Raw genomic sequence first — 18,405 nt, 5'->3', positions numbered from 1 at the left:
CACAAACCCCACTCTCCTTTCTACCACGTTTCCCCGAAAATAAGACCCTGTCTTCTATTTTCTTGGCCACCAAAAAAAGGCACCAGGTCTTATTTTCGGGGGATTTCATCCAATGATTTCATCCACTGCCCCCCAGCCTCTTTTTCATTGTTGGAGGCCTTCAGGAACTACTACTTCTGTGGCCGGCAAGGTTTCAGGATCGATCCAGAGCTTTCTTATCAGCCACAGAGGCCTTCAGGAAAGCCTTGCCGGCTGCAGAAGAAATGGGCCCGCAAGGCAGGTGTCGGGGTGTGCGAGGCCTGGCTACACCTGTCCAAAGGTAAGTAGTAGGGCATCTCCACCACCACCCAGCCCCACCCTAGCTTAATTTTTTACCCATCCACTCTGGAGTGGGTGGGGTCTTAATTAGGGCTTATTTTGGGCACACATGTTAAAAATCAAGCTAGGGCTTACTTTCGGGATAGGTCATATATTTTGGACGAAACGGTAGCGCTGTTTACGATGGTTGAGCGTGTTTTTTTCCCCCCCGTGGGACCACTCTCTCAGGGCAAATATACAAAACTGTTTTTGGGCTAAATTTAGGTCATATTTTTGGGGAAACTGTATATATCAAGTGCATTTCATTATTCAGACCCAACGAAAACATCTGGAAGTGTTATAAACAGCCCATTTATTGGCGGCCGATCAAAATCAATCCAGGAACTCTTTTTTTTAAAAAGAAAAAAGAAAAAAATGCCCCCCATTAGAAACCCCCCCATCTAATCTTACTCGCAAAGGCAATAATTTATAGCCGGGAGGAAGATGCGGCAGAGTTTTTGCCTTGCCTTTTGGGGGGAACACGCAAAAAAGGAACGCCAACATTCCTTGAAAGACGAATAACCATCGAAGGGAATCGCCCAACGAACCGAACGAACGCACCACCCGGGATCCGGGTTGCGCCTTGCCCCCGACGGAAGAGGAGTCAGGGACGGGGCAGCCTCGGGTTACGACCGTTAGCCGACGGAAGCCAAGATGACGTCCACGGGGGTTTCTACGATGCTTCGGACGGTAACCTGCATTGTCACGCCGTCGCCAAGAGCGAGTCGGGCTCTGACCAGGACATCTAAGCCACCTCTGAACAAACCTGGGGATGGGTGGAGGGAGAGGGGGGGAGGGGAGAAATGAGAGAAGGTAGGCTGGGATTCAAGATTTCAGCAGAAACGAGACGGTCCTATCTTAGGGTCTTCCATCGTCATCTTTTAACGGGCCCCATCATCCCTTGCATCGGGGTGGAGTCTAAGCGACTGAATGGAGCCGAGTGTTGACTGGCCAGATGCCCTTCCTGTCACCAATGCAGAGTTTTGTTCCGCAGATATATTCTCATTGCGCCCAGAGAAAAATATCTGCCTCTACCCAGGATTGAACCCACAGCCTCCTGGTTGTGAGGCAAGAGCCTCCACCTCTATCGGTCAATCCCTTTGGGAAGACCGTGGGAGGCCCTAAGATAGAGGGTTGCGGTGGCCTAGAGCAGGGTCCCCAACCACCGGGCCGCGGACCGGTACTGGTCCGTGGATCATTTTGTACCGGGCCGCAAAGAAAATAAAAATAAAAATAAAATAAAAATGGCGGCTTTCTTCGCCTTCGGTGAATGCTGCTGGGATCGGGGATCAAGGACACAAATGAGAGAAGAGGAGGGAGGAAGCAATCAAAGCCTGTCCTGCTCTCTGGCTCAGCGGCTTGGTTTCCTCCTGCCTCGTTCCTCTCTCAGTCGCTCTCTCGCTGCTCCACCAACCCAGGAAGAAACTGCTTCAAAGAAGGTGGGGGTGGTGGCTTTTCCTGTCAGCGCAGCTCCTCAAGCGCCCGTTTACCCCCACCCGCCCGCCTGCGGTTCAATCCAGTGCTCCGTTCTGCCTGCCTGCCTTCGTTTCTGGTGGTTTCGGACAGCTTCAGCTGAGAATAATAACTATTCGCCTCTTTTTATCAGCGAAGCTTCTCTGAAACAACCAGAAACCAAGCAGGCAGGCAGGCAGCTGAGCACTGGATTGAACTGCGCGGCGGCGGTGGGGGGTGAACGGCGCTGAGGAGCTGCGCTGACAGGAAAAGCCCCTGCCGCTTCTTTGAAGCAGTTTCTTCCTGGGCTGGTGGAGGAGCGGAGAGAGCGACTGAGAGAGAATGAGGCAGACACCTGAGGATGAGGCTGAGGGAGGGAGGGAGACACCTGAGGGATGGGGCTGAGGGAGGCAGGGCCGAGCCGTGGGCCGCCGCCGCCCAGCGCTCAGTTTTGAAGGCGCTCCTCAGCCCGGCGCAGTTCCTGAATCTGCAGCTGAAACCCTCCGTTTTAAATGTCCCAATAGAAGAGAATATCTGTCGCTCAGGGTTGCAATGAGGAGGCCTTGGCGCTCCCTGAACTTGGTGGTTTGCTGGCAGGCGTTTTATTACCCGACTAGGTAACAACATCAGATGTTACCTAGTCAGGTAATGAAACGTCTGCAAGCAAACTCCTCGCTCGACTCCCGGTCCTTGAAAAAGTGTTTCTGCGTGAAACTGGTCCCTGGTAAAAAAAGGTTGGGGACCACTGGCCTAGAGGTGGTGCTCCCACCTCACAATTGGCCGTAGGGCACAGTGATAAAGGTGCAGGTGGAGAACCCAGGAGACGGTGAGTTCTAGTTCTGCCTTAGGCATATATACTGGCTGAGTGGCAAACCAGTAGCTAATTTTATGGCTAGTTCGTGGCCTGTTTTGGATGCAGGTAAGTGCGCGGAGGCCTGGGGAGGGTGAAATATGGGCCTCTCTGAGGCTCCGGAAGGCCAGAAATGGGCCTGTTTCCAGCTTCCGGAGGGCCTCCGGAGCCTGAGGAGGCCGTTTTCACCCTCCCGGAGGCTCGAGAAAAGCCTCAGGAGTGAGGGGAGGGTGAAAATGCCCCCCCCCCCCACTGTGGTGCAGGAGGCCGATCATGGCCACGCCCACCAAGCAACCGTGCAGAGAACCCCTTTTGAAGCCTACCCCTCCACACACACACACACACACACACACATGCACACACCTAATTTCCCGATGGGTTTTGTACCTGCCAGGTAGAGGGTGTGGGAATTCTTGTTCTCGGGCACTTTGTCCGATCTCTCGCAGGGTTGCATGCCAAGGAACTTCACAATGTTGTTCACGGCTTCTACATTGAGAAAAGGATTTCGGAAACAACAAGAAGAGCTGAGGTGAGTCCTCCACAGGTCCAGGGTTCAAGACACGGGGATCCAGAGGCTTCTGGCCAAAACAATGGGCTCCCTTAGTGAAAGCCTTGGGTGTTTTGCTTAACAACCACGGTTAAAAGAAAAAGGGCGTAAAACTGGGGTCAATCCCAGGGTGACTCCCTTGAGGACTGTCGTGACTCGCGACCATAATTGCGGGCTCAATTATGGTCGTAACTCAAGAACAGAAGTTGTGGGAGCTTCATCCCGGGAGGCTTTCAGGAAGAGACTGGAATGGTGTAGAGTCTCCCACTTGGGCGGGAGGTGGGGTGGGGGGTGGATTAGATGACCTACAAGGTCCCTTCCAACTCTGATTATCTGTTATCTGTTAGTCTGGGCAAGTTGAAGATTTATATTCAACTTCCGGAATTCTGCCAGCAGGCTTTAAGATGGCGGACTTCAACTCCCAGAATCCCCAGCCAAAAGGCTGAGATGGGTGGACTTCCACTCCCAGAATTCCCAGTCAGTTTCTTTAAAATGGGTGGACTTCACTCCCAGAATTCCCCAGCCAGAAGGCTTTGAGATGGGTGGACTTCAACTCCCAGAATTCCCCAGCCAGAAGGCTTTGAGATGGGTGGACTTCCACTCCCAGAATTCCCCAGCCAGCCATACTTTAAGATGGGTGGACTTCAACTCCCAGAATTCCCCAGTCAGTTTCCTTTAAAATGGGTGGACTTCAACTCCCAGAATTCCCCAGCCAGCAGGCTTTAAGATGGGCAAACTTCAACTCCCAGAATTCCCCAGTCAGTTTCCTTTAAAATGGGTGGACTTCCACTCCCAGAATTCCCCAGCCACCAAGAATCCTGCCCCATTGTTAAAAACCGTTGACCGTGCAGAGATTTTGCCTCCCCCAAAGCCCATTTCTGGTTTGAACCCCAAATGGAAAGGGCAGCCATCTTCTCACCCTCCAGGCTTTTGATGGTGCTGAGTGCAAAAGTTTCCTCCTTCTCATAGTCATCGCCCACTTCCTCCCAAGCAGCAGCGAAGTTTGGCTTCAGGATCCTCTGGACGTGGTCAGAGAGAGCGAGTTCCAGGTCCTCCAGCTGCGGAAGGGAAGCCCAGAAAAGCAATGCAGGTGGTCCTCGGACTTATGACCACAGCGGAGCCCCAAATTTCCACTGCTTAACGACGATTGTGGAGTGGGTTTTGCCCCACTTCTTGCGACCTTTTGGCCCCAGTTGTTAAGTGAATCAGAGCAGTTCTTAAGTGACTCACACGGTGGTGAAGTAAATCTGGGATGCTGCAACCGTCGTAAACGTGAGTCTGTCGCTGAGCGTCCAGTTTTTGATCACCGTGGCTGTGGGGAATGCGACGGCGGTTGCAAGTGTGGAAAATGGACATAAGTCACTTTTCCCAGTGCTGTTGTAACTTTGAACGGTCACTAAGTGAATGAGGTAAGTAAGTTGAGGACTATCTGTCAGGATTCCGGCAGTTACCCCAATTAATTCCTGAGCCTCGAGCCAAACTTCAAAGGATTTATTGGGAGCGAACATGTCGGCATGACCTAGGTGTAGCTGACTCTGAGATACGTAATTCACTGTCGCCCTTGATCCTGTTTTTTCCCCCCTACCCCTTTGGGTCTGTCATAATTCATATTCTCCAATGAAACACGTCCATAGCCAAGAGTCATCAATCATGTTTTCCAATTAGAGATTTGCGCGCCGGAAACTTCAGTCGCCCAATTATAATCTTTGCAAGAGATGAATGGAATGCACTTTCGATTTCCAAGCTGCCGCACTGCTCTTTCAAACTTCTTAACCCCCACCTCTTTCTGTTGGCAACTATCAAATGGGCATAGAAATGTTTTATGAGTTGACGCTATCTGGATTCTCTTCTTTGAATTAAAAAGAATTCATTTAACCATCTCTTGTTTCTCCTTTAGTATATATTCTGTTTACTCATTCAACTTTATAAAGTGTCGTAATTTTATATTTCAAGAATTCCCTGTATTATTGCAAAGTTTTTAAACCCCTAAAGCCGTGATGGTGAACCTATGGCACGCGTGCCTCAGATGGCACGCAGAGCCATTTGTGCCGGCATGCAAGCTGCAGGCAAACTTACCTCACTGCGCACGCATGTGTCTCATAACTGTTTTTCGGCCGGTTTGAGGCCTTTCTTGGCCTCCCTGAGGCTTGAGGAAGGCTTCTGCAGGCTTTGCAGGCCGAAAAACTAGGCCCGTTTTGTCATTTCCAGTTTTTCTGAAAATACCAAAAGTGACGAAACGGGCCTAGTTTTCGGCCTGCAAAGCCTGCAGAAGCCTTCCTCAAGCCTCTGGGAGGCTAAAAAGGCCTCAAACCGGCCGAAAATCAGTGTGAGGCGCAGTGCAGTTAAGGGGTGACGGGGTGGGTGGGTGGGGATTGCACACGCATGCGTAGGGGGCGTGTGCATTGCCTTCTGGGTGCTGGCATGTGAGCGGGAGCATGTAATTGCACACATTTTTGGGCATAGGCGCCCCAAAAGGTTAGCCACCACTGCCTTAAAAGAGAGAAAACACCTTTTTCTAGTTTTGGATAGACAGCTAGTCCTCGACTTACAACAGTTTGCTTAGTGACTGTTCAAAGTTACGATAGCACTGAAAAAAGGTGACTTACGACCGTTTTTCACACTTATGACTGTTGTAGCATCCCCAGGGTCACGTGATCTAAATTCAGATGCTTGGCCGACTCACGTTTACGACGGTTGATTCATACTTTATGACCGTCGCGGTGTTTCCTGTGTCACATGATCCCCTTTTACGACCTGACGAGCAAATTCAGTGGGGGGGGGGAAGCCAGATTCACGTAACAACCATGTGACTAAACAACCGCAGTGGTTCACTTAACAATCGTGGCAAGAAAGGTCGTTCGATAAGGACCAAAACTTACTGAAAAGAATATCTCGCTTAGTGATGTAAATTTGGGGCTCCATGGTGGTCGTAAGCGAAGGACTTGCCATATGACAAACTTTTTAAAAAATGCTAATTCCCGTCGTGGTCCTCCAGCGATCAGGAGGGTCTGACGGGTGTGTGGGGAAAAAAAGTCAAGATGGCGGCTGCAATTGCACGATCAAAACTCCGTGTCAACTCGTAAAACATTCCTGTTGTGACTGGAAGGTTTGAGCCTGCTGTGAGCTTTGAGTCTGATGTGTCAGAAGACACAGGTTCGAGTGATGAGGAGGGTTTGGCATTGGAATTGGAGCCTGCTCTAATGAGAGACGCAGACGTGAGCCAGGAGGATGAAGGAGTGTCGGAATCGCCATCCTCTCCAGGACCTTCCACATCAATCATGCCTCAGGTGTCAGCAGCTGATCCACAGAACATACCAGAGTCCTTGAGTGATGATCAAAATGACGAAAGTTGGGTTGATGCAAGGACTAGATGCAGGTTGAGACATCAAGCACAATTTGAAAAGAAACGTCAAGTCAGAGACTAATTAGAGAGACTGACACGCCCCTTCAAGGAATATAAGGAGGCGTGTTAGCTAACGATCCTTGTCCGGGTCAAACTTCGTTAATTACGTTCGTAGTCTGGGAGAAGCCTTCTGTTTGCCTTTCGGCTCTGAATTATCGTGTGAATTATCTGGGTTTGAAGACAGCTTCTGGGAAAGCTGCCGACGACGACTACAGAGAAAAGTTAACTCTCTTGTCCCTGATTTTGTTTGTTCGTGTTTATTCCTTTGGGACATTTGGACTCTCACCTTGTGGCTACAGGTGAGACAGAACACATTCCTATGCCTGTTTTCAAGTTGCCATAAACAAGGGGGGGGGAGGGGAAATCTGAAGGAGCAGTATGGCAGGGGGTTGGACTCGATGACCTCGAAGGTCCCTTCCAACTCTTTGTTATTCTATGTTCTAAGTACATTCCACCATTATCTTAAAAAAAAGATTGTAACTAAGCGACCGGGATCTTCTTTCCCTCGAGCATCCTTCATTGGAGAATGTGATCGATGACACCCAGCCTGCTTCGTTTGGAGAATCTGATTGATGACACCAAGGAGCCGGAGGGAAACAGGGTCACAGGGGACTGCGAATTACGTATGTCGGAGTTGGATTCCTTTAGGTTAATGCTGGCATGTTGCTCCTAATAAATCTTTCGGATTTTTTTGGAAGCTTGGCTCGAGGCTTGTGATTTAATTAGGGCAATCTCCGGAACCCTGACACTTTCTCCTTCTCCTCCTCCTCCTCCACAAACCCCTCTCTTCATCTATCACTGATGATGTTCCCTAGCTGGGTGATAAAACGTCTGCAAAAAACAATCAAGTTCAGAGAGGAACCCAGTCCTCCTCCTCCTCCTCCTCTACATCCGACTGCAAACTCCCCGGGTCTTACCACGTATTCGTCGTCGTAACCGTCGTCGTCCGGCACGCCGGTGTTGGGGTTGCAGTCTCGAACGGTGAACTTCATCGTGCAGCTAAACGTGCAAGCCACTAGGGGGAGCAGAGAGAGACAAGGCGGGAAAGGTGGACAGATTAACCCACTGGTCCTTTTTTTAAAAAAAAATACTTTAGCTACAGGCAGTCCTCGACTTACAACCGCAATGGAGCCCAACATCTCTCGCTAAGTGAGACATTTTTTAAAGTGAGCAGACATGATATTCTTCCGATTAAAATCGGAATTCCGATTTTTTGGGGAATCGCCCCCACCATTCCCCCCTCCTTCTCCTCCTTCCCCTTCCCTCGGAGGCCCCGAGTCAGGAGTTGCTACCGCTGGCGCGGCTCTGCGTGGCTCCAGTCCCGCGTTGCCTCAGGAAAGGAAAGGCAAAAAGGAAGCGCCGCGGCGGCGCTTTGCAACGGCAGCAGCGGCTCCTGCCTTTCCCTTCCCGAGGCAACGCGGGACTGGAGCCGCGCGAGCTGCGCCAGCCGTAGCAACTCCTGACAGTCCCAGCCGGATACCTGAGCGGAGCCTGGGCGGGTGGGCGGTGCGAGCGGAGCCCGCTGAGCGGCAGGAAAAGGGAGCTGGGCAGCAATTTCTTGGCGCGCGGTGGGGGGGTCTCTTTTGGCCGGCCCCGATTTTTTTTTCAGAGGGGAATATCATGCCTGAGTGAGTTTTGCCCCGTTTGATGACTTTTCTTGCCCCGGTTGTTAAGGGAACTCGCTGCAACTTTTGTGAAATTATCATGGTTAAGTGAATCTGGATTCCCTACAGGCTTTGCTTGTCCGAAGGTTGCAACAGGGCACGGCAACTGTCGTAAGTACGAGTCAATTGCCAAGTTTAGATCAAGGGATCCACGGGGAGGCTGCCACGGTCGTAAGTGTGAAAAACGGTCCTTTTTCAGTGCTGTTGTAACTTCGGACGGTCACTAAATGAACCGTTGTAAGTCGAGGACTAACTGTATTGCACTGTACCTTCCTCCGATTGCTCAAGGATTCCATGCAGGTAGTCCTCAACTTATAACCATTTGTTTAGTGACTGTCACGCCCTTGGCAGAGTCGGACTCTGAGGGAAAGGAGGAACAGCCAACAGGGAGTGGAAGTGTGGCTCAGGAGGTTGTGGAGGAGGCTGGGGAAGGGCAGAGGCCGGCTGGGCAATCAGAGGAAGAACCAGGCCCATCCCCTCTTCATCCTAGGACACGCAGGGAAGAACGGAGAAGGGAGCAACTTGGCTTACGAGAGAGGAAGCGGCCATGATCCCCCTCATTGATGGCAGGTGGGGAGAATAGTATATAAGAGAGACGGTTAAAACACGACGTTGCCAGAAGCAAAGTGTGTGTTATTTTGGGCTGAAGTTATCTTGGTTGGCGTCCTTCCAACAGACTCTGCCTTGTTATCTCCTTGAATTTGGTAAATACTTCTGTCCTGTTGTGAAAATTTCATTGTAGTTTGTTTGGTTTTTTTTAATTTCACCTCTATCTGCTCATTAAGTTCGGACTGTATTGCTTTCTTTTGAAGACTATTTTTGAATAAGTTTTATCTCCAAATGAGAATTATTGAACAGTGGGGCCAAGTTGGAGGCATTAAAGGACATTTATTTACATTTTGGGTTTTGTTACGTTTGTGTTAACACTCCGGGTCATCACAGTGACCAAAGGTACCCCAGCACTGAAAAAAAAAGTGACCGATGGCCATATGTTTCACCTTTATGACCATTGCAGCATCTCCCGTGGTCATGTGATCAAAATTCAGCTACTTGGCCATTGACTCGTATTTACGACAGTCGCCATGTCCTTTTGCGACCTTCTGACAAGCAAACTCAATGAAGGAAGCCAGATGCACTTAACGACCCACTGCCCAACTTAACAACTGCAGTGATTCACTTAACAACGGTGGCAAGAAAGGTTGCAAAATGGGGCTAAATTCGCTTAACAACTGTCTCGCTTAGTAGCAGAAATTTTGGGCTCAACTGTGGTCGTAAAGCGAGGACTTCCTGTAATTCTAGATTTTAGGATAGTTTTAATTAATAGGAATGAAGCTTTTTCATGTGTTTTTCTACACATTGTTCTTAAATTTATTTTGGGATGTTCTGAGTATCTGACAACTCTTTTCTTTTCTTCTTTCTTTTTCTTGGTGAATGGCCCAATAAAGTGACTTGGTTTGAAAGTGATTTGATTTGAAAATGATTTGATTTGAAAGCGATTTGAATTGAAAGCAATTTGATTTGAAGGTGATTTGATTCGAAAACAATTTGATTTGAAAGTGATTTGAAAGCTATTTGATTTGAAAGTTACTTAATTTGAAAGTTGTCTGATTTGAAAGTTGTTTGGTTTAGGATAATATGAGAATTTATATAAACTGTAAGTGAGGACTATGAAGCACAACAGACTTGTAACCAACTGACACACTGTATGTAACTGGAAGATGGTTTTATGTTTTGTTTGTGTATGTTTGTTTAAAACTAAAAATTCTTAATAAAAAAAAAAGAAAGTTTTTTTATTTGAAAATTATTGCATTTAAAAGTGATTTGACCTTAAAAAGAGGACTCCGTCTGGGCAAAACCTCCCTCTCCCCCTTGAATCTGGCTTTCTAGCCCAAACCGACTCTTGTTCACCGAAGCGATCCATTTTCAGATCTTAAGATCCAAACACAGCTGAAAGGGACCTTTGAGGTCTTCTAGTCCAACCCCCTGCTTTTCTCGGTTCAGCCATTCCGGGAAACCACGTGAACTAACCAATGCCCCCCACGTGTTGCAGAGCGGGCCAAACAGAGATGCTACTCTTAGTTGCACATTACACCAAAAACACCTGGATGGGGAAACGTCTTGCTAAGCTACGATTCACTCTTTCGGCTACTGAGCTAAGTGGGCGGCTGGGAATTCTAGTGCCTTTCGGAAAGATTGGCCCGAGAAAGTTTTGAAACGGAGAAGAGGAATGGAGGGGGAATGTGAACCTCAAATCAGAGAGGTACCACCCACAGGGAGGGGATGAATATCTGGGAGAACCTCAGGAGCTTTTCTTGCAGTACCTGCGGTGGGGTCGTCCAGAGGTAGGCGCACTAGCGTGTAGCACATGCCCGGCTGGTTGTACGAAAGGTTGGGTGCCGGGATGCAACGGAGGACTTCGTAAGCTTCCGAAGGCTCCATCTGAACCGTCACTTTTTCCAAGAGTTGGTCGTTCAGGGTGTTGGTGCAATCAAACTAAAAAAAAAGAAAAAAGAAAAAAGGAGAGCGCCTGGTTGGGATTGCTAGTATGCCTTTTACTCCGGAGTTTGGCTGAGCATCCTAACTTTGACAAACAAGAACGCTCGACGTAAAAACCAGGTGCCGGTGGGTGGCTCTATCCAACAGCCAAGAGGGAACCAATAGAGGCAAATATTTGTAGCTGGAGGTTGAAATGAGGGGTCCTTGGTGGTCTCTGAGCTTGGTGGTTTTCTTGGAGACGTTTCATGACCCAACTACGGAACGTCATCAGTGCTGGAAGGAAGGGAGGGTTGTGGAGGAGGAGGAGGAGGAGGAGGAGGAGGAGGAAAAAGACTGTGGGGTCCTTGGTGCTTTCTGAGTTTGGTCCTTTTTTTGCAGACATTTCATGACCCAACTAGAGAACATCATCAGTGCTAGGAGGAAGTGGGATTGAGGAGGAGGAAGAAGAGGAGAAAGGGAAAGAAGGAAGGAGAAGGAATGAAAGCGAGGAAAGAGGAGGAAGGACTGTGGGGTCCTTGGTGCTCTCTGAGCTTGGTGGTTTTCTTGCAGACATTTTTTCACCCAACTAGGTAGCATCATCAGTGCTAGAAGGGAGGAGGAGGAGGAGGAGAAAGGGAAAGAAGGAATGAAAATGAGGAAAAAGGAGGAAGGACTGTGGGGTCCTTGGTGCTCTCAGAGGTTGGTGGTTTTCTTGCAGACATTTCATGACCAAACTAGGTAACATCATCAGTGCTGGAAGGGAGGGGGAGTTGTGGAAAGGAGGAGGAGGAAAAAGACTGCGGGGTTCTCGGTACTCTTCTGAGCTTCGTGGTTTTCTTGCAGACGTTTCGTGATCCAACTAGGTAATATCATCAGTGCTGGAAGGGAGGGGGGGTTGTGGGGAGGAGGATTGAGGCTCTCTGAGCTTGGCTGTCTTTTTGCAGACGTCTCATTACCAAACTAGGTCATGTCATCAGTGTTCTCAACCAAAAGGCTTGAAGCAATGTATATGATTTAACTCGAGTTAAGTCTTGGGGGTCCCTGGCCATGAAAGATATCTGAAGGGAGTCCGTACTAAAGAGAAGTTTGAGAGCCACTGATGTGTATCATGATCGCACTGATGACGGTACCTAGTTGGGTCATGAAACGTCTGCAAGGAAACCACCCAGCTCAGAGAGCACCAAGGACCCCCACCGTCCTCCTCCTCTTCCTCCTCCTCCTCCTTTCCTTATGCCTCATTCCCTTCTAGCACTGCTGATGTTATCTAACTGGGTAATGAAACGTCTGCAAGAAAACTGAGCGGAGAGAGCACCAAGGACCCCCACAGTTCTCCTCCTCCTTCTTTGCCTCTTTTACTTCACAAACCCTATTCCCTTCAAGCACTGATGACATTACCTAGGTGGGTAACGAAACGTCATGCGAGAAAGCCACCAAGCTCAGAAAGCACCATGGACCCCCCCTCAGCAAAAATGGTGGCCGCATCCATGTGCCTGAAGCCCCCTGCCCCATTTTAACATGGGTCACAGGTTGATCCCATCTGGGGACCTCTCTGTATAGGATCCGGGTTCTAATTTTCCATCAGTATCTCCCACGTGACTGGCTGGGGAATTCTGGGCATTGGAAGTCCAGCCCTCTTAAAATGGCTCCCGGTGAGGAACATTGCTCTGGGACAGTGATATCCAGCATTAGCCCCTTTTAACACCTGTGGACTTCAACTCCCAGAATTCTCCTTCCCCCCCACCCCCAGGGGAATTCTGGGAGTTGAAGTCCACGGGGGTTTAAAGGGGTCAATCCTGGACACCCCCGTTCTACGCAGAGGCGACGATGAAGATACCAACTCAACTAGCTTCAAGTCGTTCTCATGAATTTACTCTGCCTGAGCTTTGCATTTTTGTCATATTTTGTCATATTTATATATATACCTGGAAGACAACGTGATTGGAGAAGACGTGTTTAATGCAGCGGACGAAATACTCGGTCTCAGCCTCTGTCAGCTGCACGGCCTCAGAGGACTTGAAAAGCGGGCCCAGGTTCTTGAATTCAGGAATGGCGGCCAATTGTTCTAAATGGGGAAAGGAAGGGAGTTCGGGGTCAGGTAATGACAGGTAAGGAAGAGGAGGCAGTGCCTTCAAGGCATGAAAGGTGGCTGGGTAACTTTGGGCTGATCGCCAGGAGACAGGGAGTTCTAGTCCTGTCTTAGGCATGAGAGCTGACTGGGTGACTTTGGGCCAATGACCAGGAGACGGGGAGTTCTACTTTCGCCTTAGGCATGAAAGCCAGCTGGGTGCGTTTGACCCAATGACCAAGAGACAGTGAGTTGTAGTCCCCCCATTAGGCATGAAAGCTGACTGGTGACTTTGGCCCAATGACCAGGAGACGGGGAGTTCTAGTCTTGCCTTAGCCATAAAAGCCATCTGGACGACTTTGGGCCAGCCCCTCTCTCTCAACGCAACCCACCTTACAGGGTTTCTTGTTATGGGGAAAAGAGGAGGAGGAAGGTATGGGTATATATGTTCACTGCCTTGATTTATTTGTAAAAATCAAGGCAAGAAAAAAAGAAAGAAAGAAAGAAAGAGAGAGAGAGAGAGGGAAGGAAGGAAGGAAGGAAGGAAGGAAGGAAGGAAGGAAGGAAGGAAGGAAGGAAGGAAGGAAGGAAGGAAAAGAAAGAAAAAAAGAAAAAGAAAAAGAAAAAAGAAGAAAAAAAAAAAGAAAAAGAAAAAGAAAGAAAGAAGGAAGGAAGGAAGGGAGGAAGGAAGGAAGGAAGGAAAAGAAAGAAAAAGAAAAAGAAAAAAAAGAAAGTAAAAAAGAAGAGAAAGAAAAAAAAAGGAGAAAGGAAAAAAGAAAAAGAAAGTAAAAAGAAAGAGAAAGAAGACAGAGAAAGAAAAAGAAAAAGGAAAAGAAAAAAAAAAGAGAAAGAAAAGAAGAGAAAAGAAAAGAAAGAGAAAAAGAAAAAGAAAAGAGAAAAAAGAAAGAAGAAAGAGAAGGAAGGAAGGAAGGAAAGAAAGAAAAAGAAAAGAAAAGAAAGAAAAAGAAGAAGGAAAGAAAAAGAAAAAAAAGAAAAAGAAAGTAAAAAAGAAAGAGAAAGAAAAAAGAAAAAAGGAGAAAGAAAAAAGAGAGTAAAGAAAAAGAAAAAAAGAGAAAGAAAAAAGAAAAAGGAGAAAGAAAAAAGAAAAAGAAAAGAGAAAGAAAGAAAGAAGGAAGGAAGGAAGGAAGGGAAAGAAAGAAAAAGGAAAAAGAAAAAGAAAGTAAAAAAAAGAAAGAGAAAGAGAAAGAAAAAAGAAAAAAAAAAGAAAGTAAAAAAGAAAGAAAGAAAGAAAAAAGAGAAAAAAAAAAGAAAAAAGGAGAAAGAAAAAAGAGAGTAAAGAAAAAGAGAGAAAGAGAGAAAGAAAAAAGAAAAAGAAAAGAGAAAGAAAGGAAGGGAAAGAAAGGAAAAAGGAAAAAGAAAAAAGAAAGTAAAAAGAAAGAGAAAGAGAAAGAAAAAAGAAAAAAGGAGAAAGAAAAAAGAAAGTAAAAAAGAAAAAGAGAGAAAAAGAAAGAAAAAAGAAAGGAGAAAGAAAGAGAAAGAGAAGGGGAGGGAGGGAAGGAAAGAAAGAAAGAAAGAAAAAAGGAAGAAAGTAAAAAAGAAAAGGAAGAAAGAAAATCTTTAACCTCTATGGGGAGACATCTTCTCTCGGAGTGAATTTTGATGGCCGGAGGAAGAGGAGAGAAACAGCCGTTACCTTGGAATATGTCTTGTCGTGAAGGGGCCACTTTTTCAGGTTTGTTGCCTACCAGGGAAATCTCTGAAACAGAAAATTAAACAACCAATGAATGTTCCTGACCAGGGAGTGCAAGGGAACGGAATGCCAGGAGAAAAATCTCACAGGCATACAAGGTCGCTCCCCGAGTTACGACTGTAACGGAGCCTTGCATGGCAGGTTATGGAGAAGCCCAGACCTCCAAGGATTGGAAAGCAACGGAACCAGACACTGACTTATGACCAGAATTGGGATTTCTGTTGTTAAGCGAGGCAATTGTGAAATGACTCACATCTTATTTTACAAAAGGCTTTTTTTTTTTGGCCACGGTTGTCTAGCAAATCACTTCTTCGTGATCGTGAAACCTGTGGATGTGGCAACCATCATCAATCGCTAAATCATGTGTCAGCAAATATAAATTTAACACAAAATTAGTTTGTGGTGAAAGCGACCGCCTGCAAAGGCTCCTGGATTGGGGCTGAAAGGCGAAAGCAGAAGTAAGGTGCTCCATCCCATAATTGGGTAGACCAGGTTGCTTCGATTAAAAAACAACAACCACTTAATCTCCCCCCTGGTATAGCCGACAGAGCTAGGAGAGCCCGTGGCTTAGAGGTTAATACATCGTTCTAATACTGTGTTTTCCCCGAAAATAAGACCCTGTCTTTGTCAGAGTAGATTCATGAAGTGGAATGGTAACAAGGGCAGCCAACGAATAGGCATAGCAACTAAATCAGCCAATGAAGACAGTTTGGAAACTGAAACAAGAAGCAGCCTAGGCTGGAAACTGAAACAAGAAGCAGCCTAGGCTGGAAACTGAAACAAGAAGCAGCCTAGGCTGGAAACTGAAACTAGAAGCAGCCTAGGCTGAAACTGAAACTAGAACTGAAACTAGAAGCAGCCAGGCTGGAAACTGAAACTAGAACTGAAACTAGAAGCAGCCTAGGCTGGAAACTGAAACTAGAACTGAAACTAGAAGCAGCCTAGGCTGGAAACTGAAACTAGAACTGAAACTAGAAGCAGCCTAGGCTGGAAACTGAAACTAGAACTGAAACTAGAAGCAGCCTAGGCTGGAAACTGAAACTAGAACTGAAACTAGAAGCAGCCTAGGCTGGAAACTGAAACTAGAAGCAGCCTAGGCTGGAAACTGAAACTAGAACTGAAACTAGAAGCAGCCTAGGCTGGAAACTGAAACTAGAAGCAGCCTAGGCTGGAAACTGAAACTAGAACTGAAACTAGAAGCAGCCTAGGCTGGAAACTGAAACTAGAAGCAGCCTAGGCGTGGCTCTATATTAAGCTCTGCAGCTTTGAAGCGATGTTGAGCTTTGAGTCTGTCTATTGAAAATGAAACTGCTTCTCTCCTCTGCTGTGTGTCTTGCCTTGCCTGCTGAACTAAAGTGAAACTGATGTCTGTTTCTGTTTGAGTTTGCTCCACGTTGGAGAAAAGCTACAACTGGTATTGTAAAATCTACTTATTGTGTTTATAAAGATGTTAAAAGAAGCATCAGCCATCTGGGTTTATTTTTCTGGCGCTGAATTAACACTGTAAAAACTCTGAACAGTCTTGTTTATTTCTTTTTGCCACCAAAAAAAGGCACCAGGTCTTATTTTTGGGGGACGTCCTCCACTGACTAACCTCACTTGGGCACGTCGCCCCCCGCCTCCTTTTTGCTGTCGGAAGGCCTTCAGGAATTCCTTTTTCTGCAGCCTTCAGGATCGATCCAGAGCTTTGTTCTCAGATACAGAGGCCTTCAGGAAAGCCTTGCCAGCCTTGCCGGCTGCAGAAGAAATGGACTGGCAAGGCAGGTGTCAAGGCATGTGAGGCCTGGCTACACCTGTCCAAAGGTAAGTAGCAGGGCAGCTCCACCCCCTCATCCTCACCCTAGCTTAATTTTTAACCATGCATTCTGGAGTGGGTGGGACCTTAATTAGGGCTTATTTGGGGGGGGGTAGGGCATATATTGGGCACCCACGTAAAAATCAAGCTAGGACTTACTTTCCAGGTAGGTTGTATTTTCGGGGGAAACAGCGTATGTAAGCAGCCCAGAGTTCGAATTCCAGAAGGGTATGGCTAGCTGCCGAGAGCTAAATAGCTTGAAATAGATCTATACTGGTCTCGCTTTATTTCTTTGTCGGTAAAACATAAATTTAACACAAAAAACAGTTTTGTATATTTGCCCTGACAGAGTGGTCCCACTTGAAAAAAAACGCTGAACCATCGTAAACATCATCAGTGCTATCCTCTTTCCCCCAAAATATACAACCTATCCCGAAAGTAAGTCCTATCTTGATTTTTACACGTGCGCCCAATATAAAACCTACCCCAAAATAAGCCCTACTTAAGATCCACTCTGGAGTGGATGGGTAACAATTAAGCTAGGGTGGGGATTGGGGGGAGTAGAGCTGTCCTACTACTTACCTTTGGACAGGTGTAGCCAGGCCTCGCACACCCCGACACCTGCCTGGCCGGCCCATTTCTTCTTCTGCAGCAATTAAGGCTGGCAAGGCTCTCCTGAAGGCCTCTGGAGCTGAGAACAAAGCTCTGGATCGATCCTGAAGGCTGCAGAGGCCTTCAGGAAAGCCTTGCCTGCCGCAGAAGTAGTAGTTCCTGAAGGCCTCCAACAATGAAAAAGAGGCCGGGGGGCAGTGGATGAAATCAGTGGATGAAATCCCCTGAAAATAAGACCTGGTGCCTTTTTTTGGTGGCCAAGAAAATAGAAGACAGGGTCTTATTTTCGGGGAAATGTGGTAGAAAGGAGAGTGGGGTTTGTGGAGAAGAGGAGGACTGTGGGGGACCTTGTTGGTCTTCTGAGCTTGGTTGTTAGCCTGACAACCCTCGAATCCAGTACCTGCTTTTTGCTCGAAGGTGGGGGCCGTGGCCAGCGGCACGGACCTCAGGTCGAAAGGCTTCTCCGAAGGCTCCAGCGTGTACTGGTGTAGGGCCTTCTCCATGCCGGGAATGGAGACGGACAGACCTGCCGAAGACAAGAAAGGGGCTTTGAAACCAGGAGGCGTTCAGAAGAGCTCGAAGGCCCCCAGGGTGACACGGGGCTGAATGCAGCGGAGAACTGTGGAAGCCACTGCAGATGATACCAAAGCTGGCAGGAATAGCCAATGCTCCAGAAGATGGGATCATGATCCAGAAGGATCTGGACGGATTTGAAGATGGGGGCGCTATCTAACAAAATGAAATTCAGCGGTGGAAAAAAAAAAAGGAAGGTTTTACATTGAGGCGAGAAAAATCAAAATGCACAGGTACCCAGAATAGGTGGTACCTGGCTCAAGAGTAGTAACTGAGAGAGGGATCTTGGAGTCCTGGGGGATGATCCCTTAAAGATAAGCCAGCAAGTGCGTAGCGGCTATCAAAAAAGCCAGTGCAATCCTAGGTTGCATGAACAAAAAGGATAGAATCAAGATCACGTGAAGGATTAATGCCACTTTTATAAGGCCTTGGTAAGGGCACATTTGGAACATTTGAATCCAGTATTATAAAAAAAACAACACGTTGAGGCTCTGTGAAGAAAAGAGCAATGAAGATGATTAGGGGACTGGAGGCTAAAACATACGAAGAACGGTGGCAAAAATTGGGTACGTCTAGTCTAGTGAAGAGGAGGACTAGGGGGTGCCATGAGAGCAATGTCCCAATATTTGAGGGGCTGCCCCCAAGAAGAGGGAGTCCAGCTAGTCTCCAAAGCCCCAGAAGGCAGGACGAGAAGCAACGGGTGGAAACCCACCAAGGAGAAAAGCAACCTGGAATTAAGGAGAAATTTCTTGAGGGCTAGACACATTGATCAGTGGAAGAAATTGCCTCCAGAAGTTTTGAAGGCTCCATCACTGGAGGTTTTGAAGAAGAGATTGGACATCCATTTGTCTGGCATGTTATAGGTGTCCTGCTTGAGCAGGGGGTTGGACTAGAAGACCTC

General features: G+C 47.5%; 1 protein-coding gene across 1 annotated transcript in view; it reads right to left on the bottom strand.

Moving 5' to 3' along the window:
* Positions 1-659: 659 nt before the first annotated feature.
* Positions 660-18,405, bottom strand: part of COPG2 (coat protein complex I subunit gamma 2) — a 54,042-nt gene continuing 36,296 nt past the window's right edge. Inside the window, 8 exon segments of the mRNA XM_087968936.1 lie at positions 660-1,123; positions 3,047-3,145; positions 4,126-4,264; positions 7,527-7,624; positions 10,595-10,766; positions 12,671-12,810; positions 14,468-14,530; positions 17,332-17,457. Of these exon segments, the coding sequence (XP_087825062.1) occupies positions 993-1,123; positions 3,047-3,145; positions 4,126-4,264; positions 7,527-7,624; positions 10,595-10,766; positions 12,671-12,810; positions 14,468-14,530; positions 17,332-17,457 (968 nt within the window). The 3' untranslated portion in view covers positions 660-992.

Source organism: Notechis scutatus, chromosome 6, assembly GCF_049901735.1.
Source record: "Notechis scutatus isolate UNSWTSFEM ecotype Mainland chromosome 6, rNotScu1.2, whole genome shotgun sequence".
In the NCBI taxonomy this organism is placed as follows: domain Eukaryota; kingdom Metazoa; phylum Chordata; class Lepidosauria; order Squamata; family Elapidae; genus Notechis; species Notechis scutatus.
Note: the sequence above shows the minus strand (reverse complement) of the source record. Positions and strands in the feature narration are given on the sequence as shown.